This window comes from Gastrolobium bilobum, unplaced genomic scaffold, assembly GCF_033153095.1.
Source record: "Gastrolobium bilobum isolate Gb01-03AN ecotype WA unplaced genomic scaffold, APGP_CSIRO_Gbil_v1 utg19140, whole genome shotgun sequence".
Taxonomy (NCBI): domain Eukaryota; kingdom Viridiplantae; phylum Streptophyta; class Magnoliopsida; order Fabales; family Fabaceae; genus Gastrolobium; species Gastrolobium bilobum.
The window spans coordinates 21,698-42,025 of NW_026898821.1; the positions used below are offsets into that span (position 1 = coordinate 21,698).

The window sequence follows — 20,328 nt, forward strand, 5'->3', positions numbered from 1 at the left end:
AATATAAAACTCAAGTATGCAGCATCTCAATCGGTAAAAAAGATGAGAGAACCTCAGTCAAACAAACTTTTTCTCATAATATGTTATTATTTCTTTGAGAGTGGAAAACCTCCTCCTAGCAATAAAATAATATTAGAGAGTAATAAACAATAATAAAATGAATAATATGCATATATCTTTCGAATTTCAGTTCTCTTTCTTTTTTTTAACAATCAAAAGCGTCAGAGAAGAATATTAGATTGTACTTTCTTAGTTTTTCTTGCATTTGGGCAATAAAAGCATCAAATCTTTCAACTAGAATTTCATTACCAAAAACAGAATCGGAAGAGTACAGTAGGGAGAAAATTGCATTTTACTTGCTTTTTAGCCACTTGCATTTATCTCAAGCAATAACAAAAGTGAAATGAAATAAAATTTGAGTTTAATCTTTTGTAAACTATAAATTGTATAAAATAAAATATTTCAATATCTAAGAGAGCAAAACACATGTAAATTGTAAGAATCTGCCAAAAAGTTATAAAGCCAATTCACAAGTCTTTAGCGAATTACATGTTAAGTGCCAAAAGTTTGAGCTTGCATGAAAAGGAAATTACAGAGTCATTTACAAGCTACCCTTCCCTAGAAAGATTTGGCAACACAAGGCAAGCCAAAATACAAAGACACAAGCTCAGCTCACTCATGTAGGCATCAAAAGCTTAAATTAGCCTCCTTTTGTTAATTTCACTTGAAATCAGAAATCACCCTTAAGTAGCAAAGACTAGTTAGAGTAACAGAACTTTCCTTAATTTACACAAGGATTATGTGGAAATCTCAGTTACTGCAAGAGCAAGAGTATCTGGTCCAGTCAAGGATGCTTCAGCCAATGGAGCTACAACATAGGACTGTAACAACTGTGTGTAGTGAAACTCAATTTGTAGTCTATGATGAAGTGGAGTCGATGATATACCTTTCTTCACATCTGCTTGCAATTCTCTAATAGGGATTGCTGCCAAGAAGCTCTTAATATACTCTTTGCAAGCTTCCTTCCCTCTGCACACAACCTCCACTTCCTGATCATTCTTCAACTGTTTTTCTGTCTCCACAACAACAGAATCCACCTCCTTACCATTGATTTGCTGGATCTGCCTCTCATTCTGGTCTAATACTTCTGCAACAGTTTGCAGGTCACTGGTTGTTTTTTCGTCTGATGGTTGATTAACATCTTGCATCTTGTATATCACCGTGCTGCTGTCGAATTTCAAGATATATGCCTGATTGCATCCTTCATAAAGCCTCTCCCCCAAAGTGTCAATGATGCAGTAAGAATCAGCTTCAACTTTGAGGATGAAGAAATGGTCATTCCAACTAATAATATAAACCTGGGGTTCACCATTATTAGTGCACTCCTGTCCAATATGACTAATCTCATCCCAAATGTTATCAAAAGACATGGCTCCATGCAGAAAATCAAATCTCCCCTCATCCATATCCATTCCTTCAGGATGAAAAAAACCAATGAAGGACTTCTGAGAAACAACAGAAAGGGGGCGTATTTTGGCTTGAATGACTGTTTCAAGATCAAAATGCTTGTCAGGGAATCGCTCCCTATATGTCTGGTGTTCACATAAGCTCCTCCATTCTAATGAGCCTTCCCGAATTAGACTATCAAACTGGGACTTTATGGGCATAAGATCCTGATTGTTTTGGAACCAGTCTGCAATTACAGCAACAAGAGCTGTACATGCACTCTCACCTGCTGCGCGTTCACTGCGCTGATCAATTGAGGCAAAGAAGACCTGTGTTTGAAGTTTCATGTGGCCATCACGACTCAGTACCTCTTTCTGCTCCCAACTCCCTATGGCAAAATTGTCATCTCCAAATTCAGATACTGAGGATCGATTTGCACATGAATCATCCTCGGTCTTGTGTGTCTGGCATACAGTGTTAGACATCAGTACTAATAAGCTAATTAACAACAGTGTGCAAGTGCAACAAAAGTTACAGAAAGGTTCAGAAGTTACTGTGAGCCTGTCACTAATCCCTTATAAATATATAGCTTACAACAAATGTCAGATCAATAGTTCACTAGTCACCAGGTATTAATCACAAAGACCTTAGTATCAATTTTCATGATACCCACCAACCTATTCTTTTGTGCCATTAACATTTAGATCATGAAAGCAATTAAAAAGAACAAGTTCTTACCCCAAGTGAAATGGATTCATCAGAGCTAAGCTGCCGCCGATCAAAATCAATGTCATCACCACCTTCTTCTCCATAAGCCTTCTTTAACAATGGCTCTCCCTTAGATTTAGGAGATCTGAAACTCAACTTCCTCTTCCTCCAAGGCAATATGCTGCGCCTTGAACTTTGCAATAAATAAGGCTCAGAGGCTGACACAGTTGAATCCTCCATCTGCAAACTCCCAACATCTGATTTGTGATTGCTATAGTAAACCCAGTCTTCATCATCACTATTTACCCTCACGCCAGAATAAAATGATCCCCCAGCATTTGCATAGGCCAGTTTCCCATAACTGAATGACTTCCTTACACTGGAATTCTCCTTCACCTCATCAGATTCTCCTTCCTCCTCAAAATCATCAAGCGAGTCTGAGTCAAGAGGGTAATTGTACTCACCATCCTCACTCTTGGCAGAGAGATTGCCTTCACTACCCTCTTCATCGCGGCATGCTTTCTTTGCTTTCCTAGATGATACAAACTCAGTCAAAATCTTTACTTTCCTAAGACCAGCTTTGATGGTGGAAAGCTCATCTTTTTCTGCCAAGGAATTTTCTCCTGACTGGGGTGGAGGTGATGAGACAGGCACTATTGATTTGTGAACTAACTCTGTACTCTCTTGAGTTGCTCTTAGCTCAACTAAGCTAATTGATATCTACACACAATCAATAGGTTTTATGATGATAAGTACAAAAACAAAAATTGAAATTGCAAGTGCTAATGTTGAATTAAAAAAATAATAACTATAACTGTGTCAATAAATGTTAACCAGCTTATATCCAAACATAGTAGAATGAAAAAATAGAACAAAAAGTGAAAAATTGTGGATGGACTTACACTGAGTGAAGGAGAAGGCTCAACGGAACCGCCATGGAGAGTGAGTGGAATGTTTAAATCAAAGTCCTTTTGATCAACTGCAGATGCAAATTCAGCTAGATTCAAGGATGCAGTTCCTACCACAGGAACCTTGGTCTTTGGCCTTTGATTCAACCCCTGAAAACAGAGAGCCAATTCAAATCCAATTCAGACAAATAATAATTATTAATTACAAAACCCCCTTTACCAATTAACCAATACAACTTTAATAAAATAAAATAAAAATCCAAAATTTGCAAATACACAGAAAAACATAAAAATCCATCAATTTCAACGGATGAGAGATTCGGCCCAAACCCATGAAATACTTGAAAAGATAAAACTACACCCAAATTAAAGTTTTCATTTTTCACAGATTACAACATTCTTCAAACAAATTCCACAGAACCCACATGGAAGAAGAGAGAGAGAGAGAGAGAGAGAGAGAGAGACATTGAAGACAGTGAAAGCGATCTCCCAGGGGTGAAACACATTGTCCTTGTAAGCAGAGAGATTGCAGAAGCTCTGAAACTCTTCATCCCACAAAACGACGCCGTTTTGGTCAGCCTGGACCTCCCTTGTGAAGTTTCTGGCGACGGCGTTACGGCGCAGCGAGAGGGTGAGTTTGGGACCCTTCCACCTAATCTCAACAGCCAATAAGGGAGAACCTTTATCTGCACCCTCCCGCACCAGATCGCAGCCCTGCAGACTCCTCACAACAAGTTTAACCTCGTACTTCCTCGAAACCAGAGGCGGCCACGGCCTCCACTTCATCATCTTCACCACCATCTTTTGTTGTTCTTGTTTCTGATGTTGTTGTTGGTGTCGTCTATTATTATTGTTACCCCCGAATCAAAAACGTTAAGGGTGGTTGGTGTTTGAAGAAAAGAGTAAAGAGAGAAAGCGTTCAGAAGAGACACGGAAATTAAAATTGGGATCTTGAAAATGATTCTGATGCTCTTTATATTAACGCGATGTTACCTGAGTGAAACATTATAAATATAAAAGCCATTACCATAAGGTTTATTTTCTATTTCGTAATATGAAAATGTGGCGTGATTAATGACGTCATTACGCGTGAGATATCTCTTTATCTCAAATGTCTTTTCTATTTGTATTAATTTATACGCGTGAAATATTTCTTTATCAAACATATGTATTTTCTGTTATACTTCTTTTTTTCCTTCTTAGTAGCTATAAATTAAATTTGTTTGAATAATTTTTAAATATATCTGTTTATTCTTTATTTCTTTGCTTAATAACATGTCCCAATTCTACGAATAAGATTGTTCATAATGATGTTATGATGCGTGAGATAACTTTTTTACATATTTTATTTATGAGATGCATAATTTTTTTTTAAAAATACATACATTTTATTTTACATTTATTCTTTATGTTTAGAACTCTTAATTCATTTTAGATTCCTTTATTTAATTTTATTTTTTTGGTAAATAGATTCCTTTATTTTTTACTTACTAGCTATACATAAAATTTATTTAGATATTTTTAAACTTACTTAATTCACTTAATCAATTATTTATTTATTTTAAATTTCAATATTTTTAAGCCAATTTCGGTTTTGATTACTTCAGACACCGTATTTTTATTTATTTTCTATTTATTTGCTTAATCATGTATCAAATTTTTATAAATAAAACTATGTAAATATTATTAGCATTAAATGTTAGATATTTTTAAATGATTTGTCTTTTATTCTGTTTTAAAAGTAGTAAATCTTTTAGTATATTCTCAATTTAAATATAATATATATATACGGCATTCTTAACTTTTCTTATTTTAAATTTTAAGTTAAATTTATTAAATGATATATTTTTCTTTTAATTTTTATAAAATTGATTTAAATTAAATATATAATTTAATTTTTTATTTTTAAGTTTTAACTAATTAAATTTGAAAGTAATCTTACATTACACATTTTATTTACTAGTACATAAAACGAAATACAAATCACAAATATTGTTTGCTTTAACGTCTTTGCTTCCTAGAAAAGATAGTGTGAAAAGAGTAATTGTAACTGTTCGCCATTATTATCGCCATCAATTAAAATTTTACTCCGCTGCTTTACGCATAAACCTCATCAAGCGTTAGTTCCTTTGATCGAGCTTAGTTCCTTTGATCGAGCTTCATTCTAGTAAAATTTACAATATTGTTCTATATAAACTATTTCAATGGAGGATAATGTTCTATAAACAAATTTTTAGAGGGTATCAAATTTATAGAGTTACTGAATTGTATGCAAATGTATTAAACATTTTGTTATGTAATTTTACTTATATAACTTTATTCTTTATGAAGACATTTTTTGTGTGTTTATTTTTGTTGGTTGAGTCTTAACTCTAAGGATAAATAGACCTATTACGATGGGCAATCTATGAGAACTTTGGATACTTGTATAGTTGGCATTAATGTGTAGGATAGGTTACGCATATTACAAAGAGCACACAGCACATGGTGTTGATTTACAATTACTTACAAGGAAAGTATGAATAAATACAATTGATGGTGTTAACTGGGTTGGCATTAGAGAGAAGATACCACCGGCTAAGGCTCATCCTGCTTATGATGTTGTACCACATTTTTTATAAAATAAAAAATAAAATAACCTTCCAGATCAGAGGATGGGGATGCTGTGCTATAAGCTATTAATTTATACAATTTTAAGGAACCTTAAATTGTTAAGTTGAGGATGGTGCAGTTTATATTTTCTATATGAATTTATGTCCCGTTTATTATGTATGGATTGCAATAAAATTAAGATGATAACTCATTTTTTTTTTTTTTGTATAAACAACTCATTATTAATTATTGTGAGTGTTGCAAAATTTCTAATCATAAAGCATTATGTTTGATCTCTAAGGATCAAAGGTTGACGTTGGATCTGAGGGCTGTTACGTGCCTATAGAGAAAGGCGACCATAGGTAGCAGTAAATGACTCTGCACGATGAGAGGTAGAGAATCGAATGAGTGGTATCAGTATGTGTATACAATAACAACAAAATAAGGATTAGGATCCAAAGATCCATTCCTATGAGGCTTAATCATGTATTTATAAAAGGGTTTTACCTACAAATGAGCTGGGCACATGTTATATCGCTTGAAGGGATCCGTTAAATGGATGTAGAACACATTACATCTTAAGAAATCTGTCAAGTGTATTTTTATTTTTATTTTAAATCAAATGGTTTCTTTTTTGCATACAAACATAGTAAAAGAGCATGCATGTAAATTAAATATTAAAACATCTAAAAATAAATAAATATGATACTAATTGATTCATTACAAAATATCATTACCCAACTATTCTAAAAAGTCAACTATAATGCACGTTAACGATGATATATGATATATTTAACAGGCTAAAGTTTAATTTAGAACGAGACATATAAACTCACACTTTATCTAATACTAAAATTTCTAAAAGTTAATTTCTGAGAGTTGTAAGAACTCTTAGGGAGGGTAGAGAAATTCAAATTCAAAATCGGATTAGTCGATCTGTTAGAATTTCATATACTGATTGATATTTTAAACAAAATTCTTAAATTTTATGTATAAACAAAAATCTTAAACTTTTTGGTCATTGGAACTCTATACAAATGTACGAGAATTATTTTAAATTATACATCAAACCCTAAATATTTAAAAATATTCTTAATTTCTTTTTGTGATTTTTTAAAAATATTAGGAGTTGAGTGTCATTTGTATGATTATTATATCTCAATCATTATTGTCAAACTGATAAGCTGATAAAGAAGATTAAGGCTATTTTACATCTGATTGAAAACATATATAATATGTATATATAAAATAAGAAAAATAATTTATGTATATAAACTTATGATATTTAAATGTGTCATTTTTATGTTAGGGTTGTATTTTTCATGCAAAGGACATATTGAAAGTTAAATTTTTAAAACGTTAAGTAACTTTTTAACTCACTTAGCAATTAGCATTGGTCAGAGATAAAGATATCATGGACCTTACGTCGTTCTTGTTAAGTTTAATTTTCATTTTTTTTAATTTAAACTTACATGTTTCTCAAAAAATCTTATGTGGTTGAGGTGTAATAGCATAGATTTCCCTTTAAGTATAATCAGTACTCAGTAGTAAATAAAACGTTTAACAATTAAGTTGGAATATACACAAGAAAAGGAAACCTGTAATAATACACTTAGGGAAAAATTATTTCTCTAGTCATAGGAGATAACTTTATCTTCAGTGAACTCAAAACGACATCGTTTTGGATTTATAAGATTAAAAAATTATAATAATAAAGACTAATATAATCCTACAATATATTAAAATTACAAAAACAACTTAATTTCTATCTCAAAATAACATCGTTCTGAGCTCTCCGGAAACTGAAAAAATCTTTTACCCAACACTTATTCATTTAAATCTTTAATGGAATGGACATGGATATAATTGGATGGATAAACAATAAAGCTTATATCTCTCCTAACTCCACGGAAAAGCATGAGTTTTTCAAAGTTAATAACTTAAGATATAGGGCTTTATACTTCTCTTGTGGCAGCAAAATAAGGTTTTTTCCTGCAACTGGAAACGACGACGTTTTGCCTTAAACCCCTTTTATTCTTCTCTTTCTTTCTTTGTATATGCTTTTTGGCTTCCTTCATATTTTCATATTACATACACAGGGAAAAGGAAGAGACACCTAACCTTGTCTTTAACTGTGTCTGAATGGAATCCACATCACATACATCGGGCGTGGTGCTGGTGCTGGTGCTTCACGGTGGTGTTGCACGGTGGAGCGAAACGGTGGTAAATGTGGCAAGTCACCAAGATACTTCGAAGCCAAGAACACCTAAGAAAAGGAAAATCAGCAGGGTCTTCAACGGAGTATTCAAGGAAGAAAACCCATTTATCATGAGCAAGATTTCAACTCCGTGGAAGAGAAATCAAACGTGATTCGTATGTGAAAATTGCAAGTGTAATATGAAAACATGAAGGAAGCCGAAAAGCATATACAAAGAAAGAATAAAAAGGGTTAAAGACAAAACGTCGTCGTTTCCAGTTGCAGGAAAAAACCTTATTTTGCTGCTATAGGAGAAGTATAAATCCATAAGATATAATATAGGGAACGAATACACTTATAATCAAAATAATTTACCACTCTTACAACTAATTTAATTATCGTTGATTTTTGTCAATCTAACGATTATAATTTATTGAAAATTGATAATATTTATTGGGTCACACTTATTAATTAATTATTAATTTCCAATAAATTATTATATTAGCGAAAATCAATGGTGATTAAATAAGTTGTAAGAGTGGTAAATTTTTTTGATGGTAAGTATATCCATCCCCTAAGATATATAAAAAAGTGAAAAATTATATTTACAAACTTTTTATTATAAATTCTTACAAATTACATTATTTTTTATTGATAAAACACTCTTGAACGAAGTTTTACCGGTAGCTTTAAGTTTGTAAAAAAAAATTATAAATATGACTCTCCTCTGTTAAAAAAAGTAAAAAAGTAAACGGGAAAGAGTAGTCAACAACCCACGCTATTACGGCATTGCTTAGTACTCCTCTTCGACCACTTGGGATACTCACAAAAACACGATACCTGAAAACTTGGAATAGTGACCATTTTGCCACTGTTCCCAATCTTTTTTACCTAAATGTCATTCCAACAGTGTTATTTCTCAAACTGCCATGTGGGCAAGTTCGCTAGGTGTAAGAACTCGCACCGTTAATTAAGGAAATTAATTAATTAATTAAAATAAATTAGGAAATAATTCTATAATTGACCCTAATAATTATTATGAGGCTTAAATAAATATGGTAAATGATTTATAATGCTGAAAGTCGCTTTTCTGACGAAAAGTGCAAATACCGATTCTGCTACTCAGTATAAATGCGTATCGATGAAGTACCCCGGAAAATTATAATAAGTGCATGAATATTCCTAGAATAATATGTAGGACTGTGATTTCAAGTTTCAAGTTAAAATAATGTGAATTGGTGCCAGAACTGATACTGGCTATGGAAAAGCGCGTACCGAAAAGGTGCTGCGAAAAATATAATAAAAATATGATAAATCTTATAAAATTGAGTAGGTTCAGAATCTTAAGTTTGGGATTAAGATGCTAAGCATAGCATTTAGCGCTAATACAATGCGATTAAGACTTAAGTGGCTATATATTGCCTTTGGCACATGATCCTAGGTTTATTTTTGAGCCTCCAGCGTTGGAATTTATGAGTGGGTGAGACCAGCCACCTTGCTACTCCCTTTCTTCTTCATTTTCTCACCAAAGACACCACCTTTGATCATGGTTTCTTCTCTTGATCAACATATCTTGGTGTGAGCTATCTTGTGTTAGTGAGAGGGCCTTGTTTCTGAGTTCTTGCTACTGCCTTGGTGGGTTCTAGTTGCTATCTTGGTAGTGGTGTTGTGAGAGCCTTTGGTGATGACTCTTTGAGCTTCAAGGAACCATCTTTGGGTGCAAAGACCCAACATTGGGGTGTCATTTTCGTGTGGTTGGTGAAGTCTGACTTTGGGAGCTTTGAGTGAGCTCTAAGAGCAGCCTTTGCTTCTGTTTTAAAGCCTTGGGTATGTACCTCTACTTGTTCACGAGTTTTAATGAGTAAAAGTGGAGTCTTGCCACGTTTAATGAGTTAAACAAGTATGTAATCTGTATATGAACTTATAAGAGGTTAAAAATGCATGCTTTAACGTTGGAATGGGTTAAAAACCCAACCTTTGGAGTGATATCTCGCGAAATGCAGAAACTGCATTCTGTCGTGAAATATCCGGATATGGGGATCTAAATATCCGGATATGCCCCCGACAAATATCCGGATATTCTGGGTTTTCGAAGAACAGTGGCTTACTGTTCATACAGAACTGATCTTTGGGTTTGTGGACCCTAGTTTGAGGAAGTTGAACTTCTGTAATAATTAACTAAGTCAGAATCTAAGTGATTAAGGGTTTGTGGCTTTGTGAGAAGCCTAAAGACATGAAACGTAGAAAAAAGGCGTTGTCTTTATATTGAATGATTGTAGAGTTGAATATTGATATGTTAATTGGTCCATAACAGATTGTGATTCTGCTGTGTTTGGACTTTGAGCTTGTGTGGATTCTTGGCTTGGATTGTTAGCTTGCAAGGTAAGCTTTCGTATCCTCGGTTTAGCCATTGTATGGTTCCACCATACCCCATAGGGGAATGGTTTATATGCATGCTGTGTTACATGCTTTGATATTTGAAATGCTTTTGAGCTGATATGTGCAATGACTTATGATATGTATGTGGTGTTCACCCGATGGGATGGGATCCTAAGGGTAGGTATGGCAGGGCGCGTACTGTGTGGGTAATAGACGTATTCCTACACTTTTCTGGCCAGTAGATTATAGTATTGACACACATGACATAATTATCTGTTGCATTGCACTATTTTAGAAATTATATTGTTAAACTGCTTTTGGAACTTATATTGCACATGTAAGTGAGCTTGGGGTGGAAGATCCTTGAGGACCCCTTGTCTTACTGAGATTTCTTGTTTAGAGATCTCACCCCACGTTTGGGGACGCTTATTTCAGGTTCAGGTAACTTGGGAGCTGATGCCTCTAGCGGCAGGAGGCCGGAGCTTAGCTGATATTGATGTTATATGCTGACATGTTTGGATGCTGGATTATACCTGCTGATGTTATGCTTTTAACTTGTTATTATTATGTTGCTGTTGTTGAGACTTTTATGGTCTTTGTTGCCTTATTTGGTGAGCATAGGGTTTGTCCAAGCCACATTGATGTTAGTACTTTTAGCTTGAGTTGTATAAACTATTAGGGTTGTCCGGTCTACGTGTTGTAGTTCCGTGACTAGAGACATATTGATGTTATTTAATTGATGAGGTATTTCAGTTAGTTGCCTTTTGCAATTTACATACAGGAAATGTTTTGGAAAATGATTAAGTAATCAAGTTGGTAATGATTAATGACATTATAATTGAAAAGAAAAAGATATTCTGCATTTTTAATTAAGCGCAGCTTAATACGATGACATGATAATATACCGGATGTATACGGGGTGTTACACTGGGCAATGTAGCGAACTATGCTTGCTGATGTCTCACGTTCCTGGTGGTGCACAAGTTCGCTACCTGGAGTAGCGAACTTGGCTGCAATAAATGCTGATAGCTTTGGTAAGTTCGCTGCCCCTTAGAGCAAACTAGGTGTGCCACGTGTCTGACATGCACCTAGTTCGCAGAGGGTCCAGGCAAACTATGTGCCATGTGGTACCAGCCACATAGTTCGCTAGTTGCGAACTAGGTGCCAAGTGGCAGCCACTGACATAGTTTGTTGTACCCTGTAGTGAACTCTGTGCCACATGGCAGTTCCCTGGAAGTTCGCTGCATGGGACAGCGAACTACCTGCCGACAGTTATAGTTCGCTGGCCTGTATAGCGAATTCAGTGCTATTTATACCCACCTCTTCCCCTCCCACAACCACTTTGTCATTCTGCTGCATTTTTTCTTTAAAAGATCCACTGTTTTTTGTTATTTTTTGTCATTTCAGTACATACTGAGTGAGAGTAACAATGATTTAATATGCATTTTATATTACAATGGGAGAAGATATTTTGGACCGAACGGTCAAGTGTTTGAAGGAGATACGAAGATGTTCCACATGAGTCCACGTTGCAAATATATTGAGCTGAAGAAAATAATATACAAGAAGTTGAGATTACAACAAGACCAATCATTATCTCGACTGATTGCTAGATGCGCCTCTGGTAACCCAGTGCAGTGGGTTGCTGTGGAGGTTGGGAAGGATGAAGATGTCTCATTAGTAGTTGATGCATTTCGACAGCATGGAGAGTCCTCATACATCGAGTTGTATGCGGAACTAAACAATAGTGGAGAGGCAAGCACTCAAAGTTCCGTACCTACCAGTTACTCCATATACAGTAACAAGGAGCCGCAATTAAATCTGGATGATATGCATGTCTCACCCCCACCACCATCACCCCCACTAACAATGCCTTTAGATGTGATTCCTGCCCATGACATGTATGATCCCTCGCGGCGTACTGATAGTTCCGAGGAAGAGGTTGATGAAGGTCTTGTCCCTGACAGTGAGTCATCGGATACAGACGTTGATGGTGATTTCGAATTGGAGCAGTCTACTGCATTGTTTGACCCGATTCCATCACCGGGCATTGTTGGTACGCATGACCCACCATCTGCTGCAGGTTAGGTTATTTACCGTTATTTTTATGAAATGTACTCGTCTCAGGCCGCCATCTCTCAACCAGGGCCAATATCAGCGAGTGATAAATCTGGTTACGAAATAGTAATAATTTACCAAAATTTATAAAACATCCAACTATGAATGCACCTTATACAAAAATAATTTTCACTAACCTCGTGGTTGCGCAGACGCGCAACATGATAAAATCCAGCCTGCTGGAGGTACGGCTCGATATCCTCTGGTATATCAAGGTGATCATGTGTTGCAGCGTACCTAACATTAAGGACACGATCACGTACGGATGGGTCATCCGATGTTCCACACATGGTGGAAATGTGTTTCTCCTGCAAAACAAGGAGAGTACGGTCGGATGGACCCGGGTCGATGAGAGTCTGATGCGGGTCGTGCTGGTCCATCGATCTATTTACAAAAACAATTATATTACAATTACAAAATTATAATATATAAAAACTAAATACTAATTACTAAGAAATAATTAAATATCAAACATGTGGACAATATTCTATAATTTATAAATAAATAAACATTAATTAATACAAAATTACAACATTAATATACATAGAAAAATTAATATAAATAAATGTTACTTAATTTTATTAAATAATGCATTAATAATACTACACAATTAGTGTTATTAAAATAATAATATGTTACAATTACTAATTCTTCTAACCTAAGTTTTCTACCCTAAATTAATTCACATTCACAAATAATATTGTATAAAAATGGGTAATCAATAAATAATACCACACAATTAATATTTAACACTATATTCTCAACTTATAAATGAAAATATTTAATATTACATAACTACATATGGTCATTTAATTTACTATTATTTAGAATTGCATAATAAAAAATATTAAATACCAAAATTTAACAACATTAACAAACAATATTTTATAAACTAATGTCTAATTATAAATTATTAATTACTAAATTTAACAACATTAACAAACAATATTTTATAAACTAATGCCTAATTATTAATTATTAATTACTAAATTTAACAACATTAACAAACAATATTTTATAAACTAATGCCTAATTATTAATTATTAATTACTAAATTTAACAACATTAATATAAATATTTTATAAACTAATGCCTAATTATAAATTATTAATTACTAAATTTAACAACATTAATATAAATATTTTATAAACTAATGCCTAATTATAAATTATTAATTACTAAATTTAACGACATTAACAAACAATATTTTATAAACTAATGCCTAATTATAAATTATTAATTACTAAATTTAACAACATTAATATAAATTTTTTATAAAATAATGCCTAATTATAAATTATTAATTACTAAATTTAACAACATTAATATAAATATTTTATAAACTAATGCTTAATATTATTAGTGCCTAATATTATTAATTAATACTTTAATATAAATATAAAAACCTAACAACAATAATATTAAATCAACATTCAAAAGAAACAATTCTATCTTATTGTCACAATTGTCTCATCTAACCTAAGGTTTCATGCTAATAATATTTATTAACAACATTTAAATACAATACATAAAGCAATAAAAGTCATCTAACCTAAGGTTTCATGCTAAAAATATTTATGAACAACATTTAAATACAATACATAAAGCTATAAAAAAATAATTTCATAAAATACTAACCTTAAATGTAGAGAAAGGAATACAATGAGAGAGGAAGAGAAAATGTTAAAGAGATAGAGTGAGAGAGAGTGAGAGGGAGAGAGGAGATGGGTTGGGGAAATGGGGAGGGCGGGTTTATATAGGGAAGGGAAAGGTAGCCGTTGCACCAAGTTCGCTACCCACCCCAGCGAACTTGGTGAATGTCTGCCAAGTGTCATTGTAGCTATTACTGTAACAACCCGTTACGTACCGGTATTGTTAACATTGATTATGATATTAAGCGCAGTTACAATCACAGTAGTTTATTTAAAAATACGAGTAAACTTTTTCCTTTTCATTATGTAAGCATTTGAAAACAATATAAAATGTAATGATATAAAGTGTGATCATAACTGAAATCTATACGCGGAATTAACATTACACATGTTTAACTATCATTCAATATTTATTTTAAGTTGCTAAGAGGCTCCCATAAACCAACTTAGCAAAATCTTGCTTTTTCACTTTTCCTAACACTGAACATGCTTTTGTCCTTTCACTATTGGGCGTGAAAAACACATTATTAGTTTTCCATCTTTTAGTATGTTAAAATAGATTCAATTACCTTTCAAACAAGGTATCACATGCCTCATTCTGAGTTCTATAACTCCGGATACGCTCACCATAAGTTGATCCCTCAAGACTATAAACAGACTCTAAACAAAACAGGGCAACAACTTATAAATTAAACTGGGAATAATCCATATACTCAATGGTCCTAAACCTTTACCAAGTTATAGACCTATGTGTTAGCTTCATATAGGTCTAAACCTCACTCAATTTGGAGCTCTATAGCTCAAGTTATATCTGTTTTACTAAATCATGTATGAGTTGGGAACGTGTGACGTTCCCCCATACATGGGACATTCCCTATACATATAAGTCGTTCTCTAGGGTTGTTCTCAAGAGTTGTTCCCCTTTCTGGGTCATTCCCACCATCTGAACATAAGGCATTATCGTCCTCTAAACAACAGTCGTTCCCATTCCTACTATCGGAATATCACTTCCATTTTAACGTTTTAAGGTTTAGCAGTGTTAGTTCTAATCCAAACTGGGAGCGATCCACTACCCATAAAATTCCTAATTTTGGATACAAGAAACTAGATTCCTGGGGATTTAATTTGACATATCATAAGCCTAATTTGAGTAAGAAATAAGGGAGATATGAATTTTTGAAAACTGCTTACAGAAGCTGCATTCTATAGCGCGGAACAGAGTAGTTCGTGTTCATTTGAAAACTGGGAAAGTTCTACTACTCAGAATGATACCAAATTTTGACACACCATAGCTGACATCGCAAGCTTCAAAATGATATATGACACATCCCTATTGAACCTTTGTGGAGGAAGATATGCTCTCCTAAAGTTAGACTAAAAATTTCCATTTTAGTATAAATTTCGGTGGCACCTCCTTTGTTTATTCAACATATCCCACTTTATTAAAAAATGTGTTATTATGGCTCAAGGGTACCTAGTAGACAAGTGTGGCACTCAAGGACCAACAATGCCTTGTGCTGGTACAACCCATAACAATTTGACATATTCTCATCCATTTATGATTCATTACATACTTTATCAAAACTTAGAATTATTACAATCATATTGTCCCATTTGCTTGCATCCTTACAATGGATACATAATCATATCTTAAAATAGGCCTATTGCCCTTTCATCACATACATGCTTTACATATTACACAAGGTCCATGAGTTCACAATAACAATTTTCCAAATGATAAATAATACAATTAAATCCTCCAAAGTACAACATGATAAATCAACAACTAGACTTAGGCAAAATATGGCACGAACAAATATACAATATGTATAATCCTAAATCAATATACAATGTATGCCAAAGTGGTCTCAAAATGCAAAAATCCTCCAATCTCCAAGTGCTCATCCTATGGGCCTCTTGCCCACAGCTCCAGTACCACTGCCACTATCTGAAATAAAGTCCCCAAAACGGGATGAGATATACGAATATATCTCAGTAACCCAGAGGTTCTGGAGATTACTTCATCCAATGGCTCACTTCGATGCATATCAATAATATAATACAACATTCAAAACGGGATAAAGCAAGAGATATAGTGAAGTAGGGGAGCATAGGGAATAAATACGATGAAGCTGGAATGGTCAAAGCCACGCAACATCCAGCCTATTGGCCTTGGCATATAGCCTACGGGGTCTCATCCAAAGGAGTGTTCCCAGAACATCAACCAAGGCACCCTCCATCCATATCCACCGGGACTTCCTAGTGTGCTCCTCTACGAATGACACACCACGACCCCAGGTCAATTGAAACTCCCTCATGGAGACCTATCCAGTGAAAGTCTGTAATGCCCGAAGGCAAACTGTCTACTGGCCATGGACTCGGTACATCCTATGTGTCACTAAACATACAATAATGCATGAACATGTTATACTACATCACCAACATACACTTCCAGCCACTACCCTCAACGGGCATGTGGAGCACACACGGGGATCAAACCCCAGTACCAAGGGATTACCTGTTAGAAGCTCCCAAACTAGGTAGCTTCAAGAGTTAGTCCTCTACAATCGTGTCCGAGGAAGGCCACCTACAATGATCACACATACATGATCATCAATTAACTTGTCCAACAAGCACAACAAATAAGATATTGCAATCCCTCTATCACATTATAGGTTCGGCCACAAGGCCCAAATTGTTACCCAATGTGTTTCAATCACACCTAATCAACTCCATGGTTACACAACTTTTCTCAACACCAATACAATTCTCATTTACCTTACATTATCACTTAGTATCACGTTCCCCTAATTGTTCCCTCTAGGCCGAAAGTACATATAAAGGGGGATAAGGTTTTTCACTCAATTCATATGCATTACACACTCATTTTACCTTATTATTAATGATTCAAGGCATCCCTAACTCATTTACACCGTTTCTCAACACCTTGTTTTACAAGAACTCCTAGTTCATCCATCAAAATTTGTCTAAGTTATCAAATTTTATCATAATAATTTTTGTTGGTTCATTCATCATCATTCATCATTGTGAGCATTAAATTTCAAAGGGGCACTTCCATCACATGCCTCCAACTACCTCAATCCACTCACACATATTCAAAATCTATACCCATTTTCAATCTATCATCAAATCAAGTCAAGGGTTGGAACACTTACCACAAATGATCTCCAAGAACTCCAAGGATGTGTTTTCAAGTACCAAAGCAAGCCAAGCCACCTCCAATAGCCCACCAAAGCTTCAAAACTGTCACTTTATTTGGGGAGGATCTCTTCACACAGTTCTCCCCACTTGAAAATAAGGGTAGAAATGTGTTCATCTCAAAATTTTACACAAGTTTGGCTTTGGAATCGTTCAATTCCGTTGAGTGTAGCTTGAGTTATGAATTTCTCAAGTTTTAACTTTTTTCTTCAATGGTGAAAGGGGACTGCGGGTTTTGAAGGAGAAAGTGAGGAAGATGATGCACTCTCACTACTTGTCATGTGCCCTAATATCCCACTTCAGTGGGGTAGGCCCTACAAGTGCCACCTCATTTAAAATCACTCAAACACACCACTAATCTTCAATTAACTCTCAAATCATTCAATTAATTTATGTTCTAATCATCAAATCATCATTTTAACATTCACCTAAGTGATTCAATAATTACCCTCAACATTATTTTTGGATTTCTGATAACTTTTTCCAAACTATATTTTTCTCCCAAAAATAACTATATGACGTTCCCAACCTAGAAACGACGTTCCCTCCATGAGAACTATGTTCCCCCCTTTGGGGACAACTTACTGAATATTGCTCCTACTTTGGAAACGGCGTTCCCTCTTTGGGAACAACTTACCGAATACCGTTCCCACCATGGGAACGTCTTGCTGAATGTCGTTCCCACTCCGGGAACGACCATTATTCATCAAATTATTTTTCAAAAAGTGTCTAACCACTCCAAATTTCGTTGTGAATCAATTTCCATCATTAGTTTCATCAAATCAAATCTAATTTTATCATCTCAAAGACTAAGGTTAGGTGTTTGCCAAATTATCATTTTACCCTTCGTGTGTATTTTTACCTGGATTTCAAGATTTTTACTAAATAAACCCTTTAACCAACATTTTAACTATAATTAAGTGTTTTAAAACTACGAGGTGTTATAGTTACGCAGAGTTCGCGTGCCTGACCGACCAGCAAACTTCACTGCATGTCTTCCACGTGGCTGGGCAGGTGGGAACGTGCAGGAGTATTAATTGCACAAGTTCGCTACCTGATGTAGCGAACTTGTGCATCACCAGGAACGTGACACTTCAGCAAACACAGTTCGCTACAATGCCTAGCGAGCTTGCTCACGTGGCACATTGAGAAATATTACTATTGGCGTGGCATATAGATAAAAAAGAATGGGAACAGTGGCAAAATGGTCACTGTTCCTGAAAACTTAACCCCGAATTAACAACTCTGGTTAACATAGGTCTCATTTAACTATGGGAATAGGTTATTTTGCCTACTCTTATTTTGTCTACCTTTGCCTACCCCTTTCAATATCGTTCGATTACAACTTCGTCCAACGGTAGATATTTGTGGAATAAAATAAATATTTTTCCCCTTTTTTTCTCCTCACTTTCTCCCACACCCTTTCTCTCTCCTCCCCTTTCTTTCTTCTCGGCAACCAAGATTGAAAAATTCCGGTAACCAAAATCATTTCTTCCAAAACAAAAAAACTCGAAAAAAGAACAAAAAATACATACGATTATCAATTAAAAAACCTCATTTTTCCTATCCCTAAACAAAAATATCCAACATGTGCTTATTCCTTAGGGTTCATAGAGCGGGTCTTACTTAATTTCACTGAACATATAGAAACTGATGAAGGATGTGTTAGGATCTGATTCGTTTGTTTGAATGTTTCGATGTTGTTGTATTGTGTTTTGTGTTTATTTGTATTTTGTTTTGATGTTGTTGTATTGATGATGTAATTTTTTCATTGATAATTCCCAGAAATTAATCTTTTTGATAAAAAAAACAAACGAAATAATATGTACGGTGGGATGTGAAAACTTGGTTACAAAAACAGTTCTTTGTGTAACTTCTCTTCATAGGCACACACATAATTCCATCTTATAACTTATTTCTTAAAGCAGAGACCATGAATCCAAAAACACACAATTTTAAACAGACCCAATTCTAAAGCAGTAAACTCCAATCAAACACGAAATTCAGAAACCCCCAATATTAACACCACACCAGTAATACTTTAATTGTCAGAAAGGAATTATTTTTCCACGCAAAAAGTAAAGGAGAGGAAATTCAACCAAGGGAGGAGAGAGAAAGAAAAGGGAAAAAAATATTTATTTTATTCTGTAAATATCTACCGTTGGATAAGGTTATAATCGAACGGTATTGAAAGGGTAGGCAAAGGTATGCAAAATAAGAGTAGGCAGAATAATCCATCCCTTAACTATGATATGATAAATTAATATAATATCTTATAACTGTAATAATTGTTTGATATAAGCAATGTATTGTTTAAGCTTGTTTATCAAAATACTCTTGCATATTAAAATGATTAGGCTTGGAGGATTAGGCAATTTATTTACTTTTGATTTATAAGCTTATCTAAAAATTTCTCTTTCTCCATTACAAGCCTAAAAACTTTCTCATCTCATTACAAATAGTAAGTTTCCAATACATCGGCATAATCACGATAATCTAATTCTTAAGCAGGTCGATGATGGTACTTAACGATGCATTTAGGGTCAAATGCCATTCTTTCACCACCGTCTCCTCCTCTAACACCACCATTGGCAACTCCTCCTTAAATATCAAAATTTGATTGATATCACTTTTGAAGAAAAAGATGTCGAAGTGGAGAATGATTAGGGATCCCAATTAACGCACTCTTTGAACCAGTCGATATATGCTTTGATAGTGGGAGACATAAGTGACGGATTAAGTTCGCTAAAAAAATGTTGACAGAAATTGATATATATTATAAAGATTCAATATATTTTAATAAATTTTTATTTGAAAATTAAATATGATGTAATTTTGTTAATATTAAACATGTTACTTTTATTTTATAAGATTCTTTACAAATTAGATTAGCGTTAACTTTAATAATGTTATTTTAAAAATTATTCAATTAAATGTAGTAATAAGATGAAATTTTAATATTAAATTATATAGTGTTCTGTCTTAGAGACAAAGATGTCTAACCCAATGGATTAGTATGTTGATCTTGGATCTAGTGCTCTCTCCAAGATATCTATGAAGGAGATACCCTTGAGTCAAACAGATCACTGTGCACAATAATACGATAACG

General features: G+C 34.2%; 1 protein-coding gene across 2 annotated transcripts; it reads right to left on the minus strand.

Annotated features, from left to right (window-relative positions):
• Nucleotides 1-509: 509 nt before the first annotated feature.
• LOC133284367 (uncharacterized) lies at nt 510-3,993 on the minus strand. 2 transcript variants are annotated; one of them, XM_061481368.1, is made up of 6 exons: nt 3,528-3,993; nt 3,057-3,212; nt 2,628-2,874; nt 2,185-2,591; nt 1,200-1,910; nt 510-1,076 (listed from the first exon to the last, which is right to left on the minus strand). In XM_061481368.1, the coding sequence occupies exons 1-6, from the start codon at nt 3,861-3,863 to the stop codon at nt 798-800; spliced, it is 2,136 nt and encodes a 711-aa protein (XP_061337352.1). In that variant the 5' UTR covers nt 3,864-3,993; the 3' UTR covers nt 510-797. The 2 variants fall into 2 exon arrangements, with proteins under 2 accessions (XP_061337352.1, XP_061337351.1); XM_061481367.1 differs by having other exon boundaries at nt 510-1,910; nt 2,185-2,874.
• Between the last annotated feature and the right edge of the window lie 16,335 nt (nt 3,994-20,328).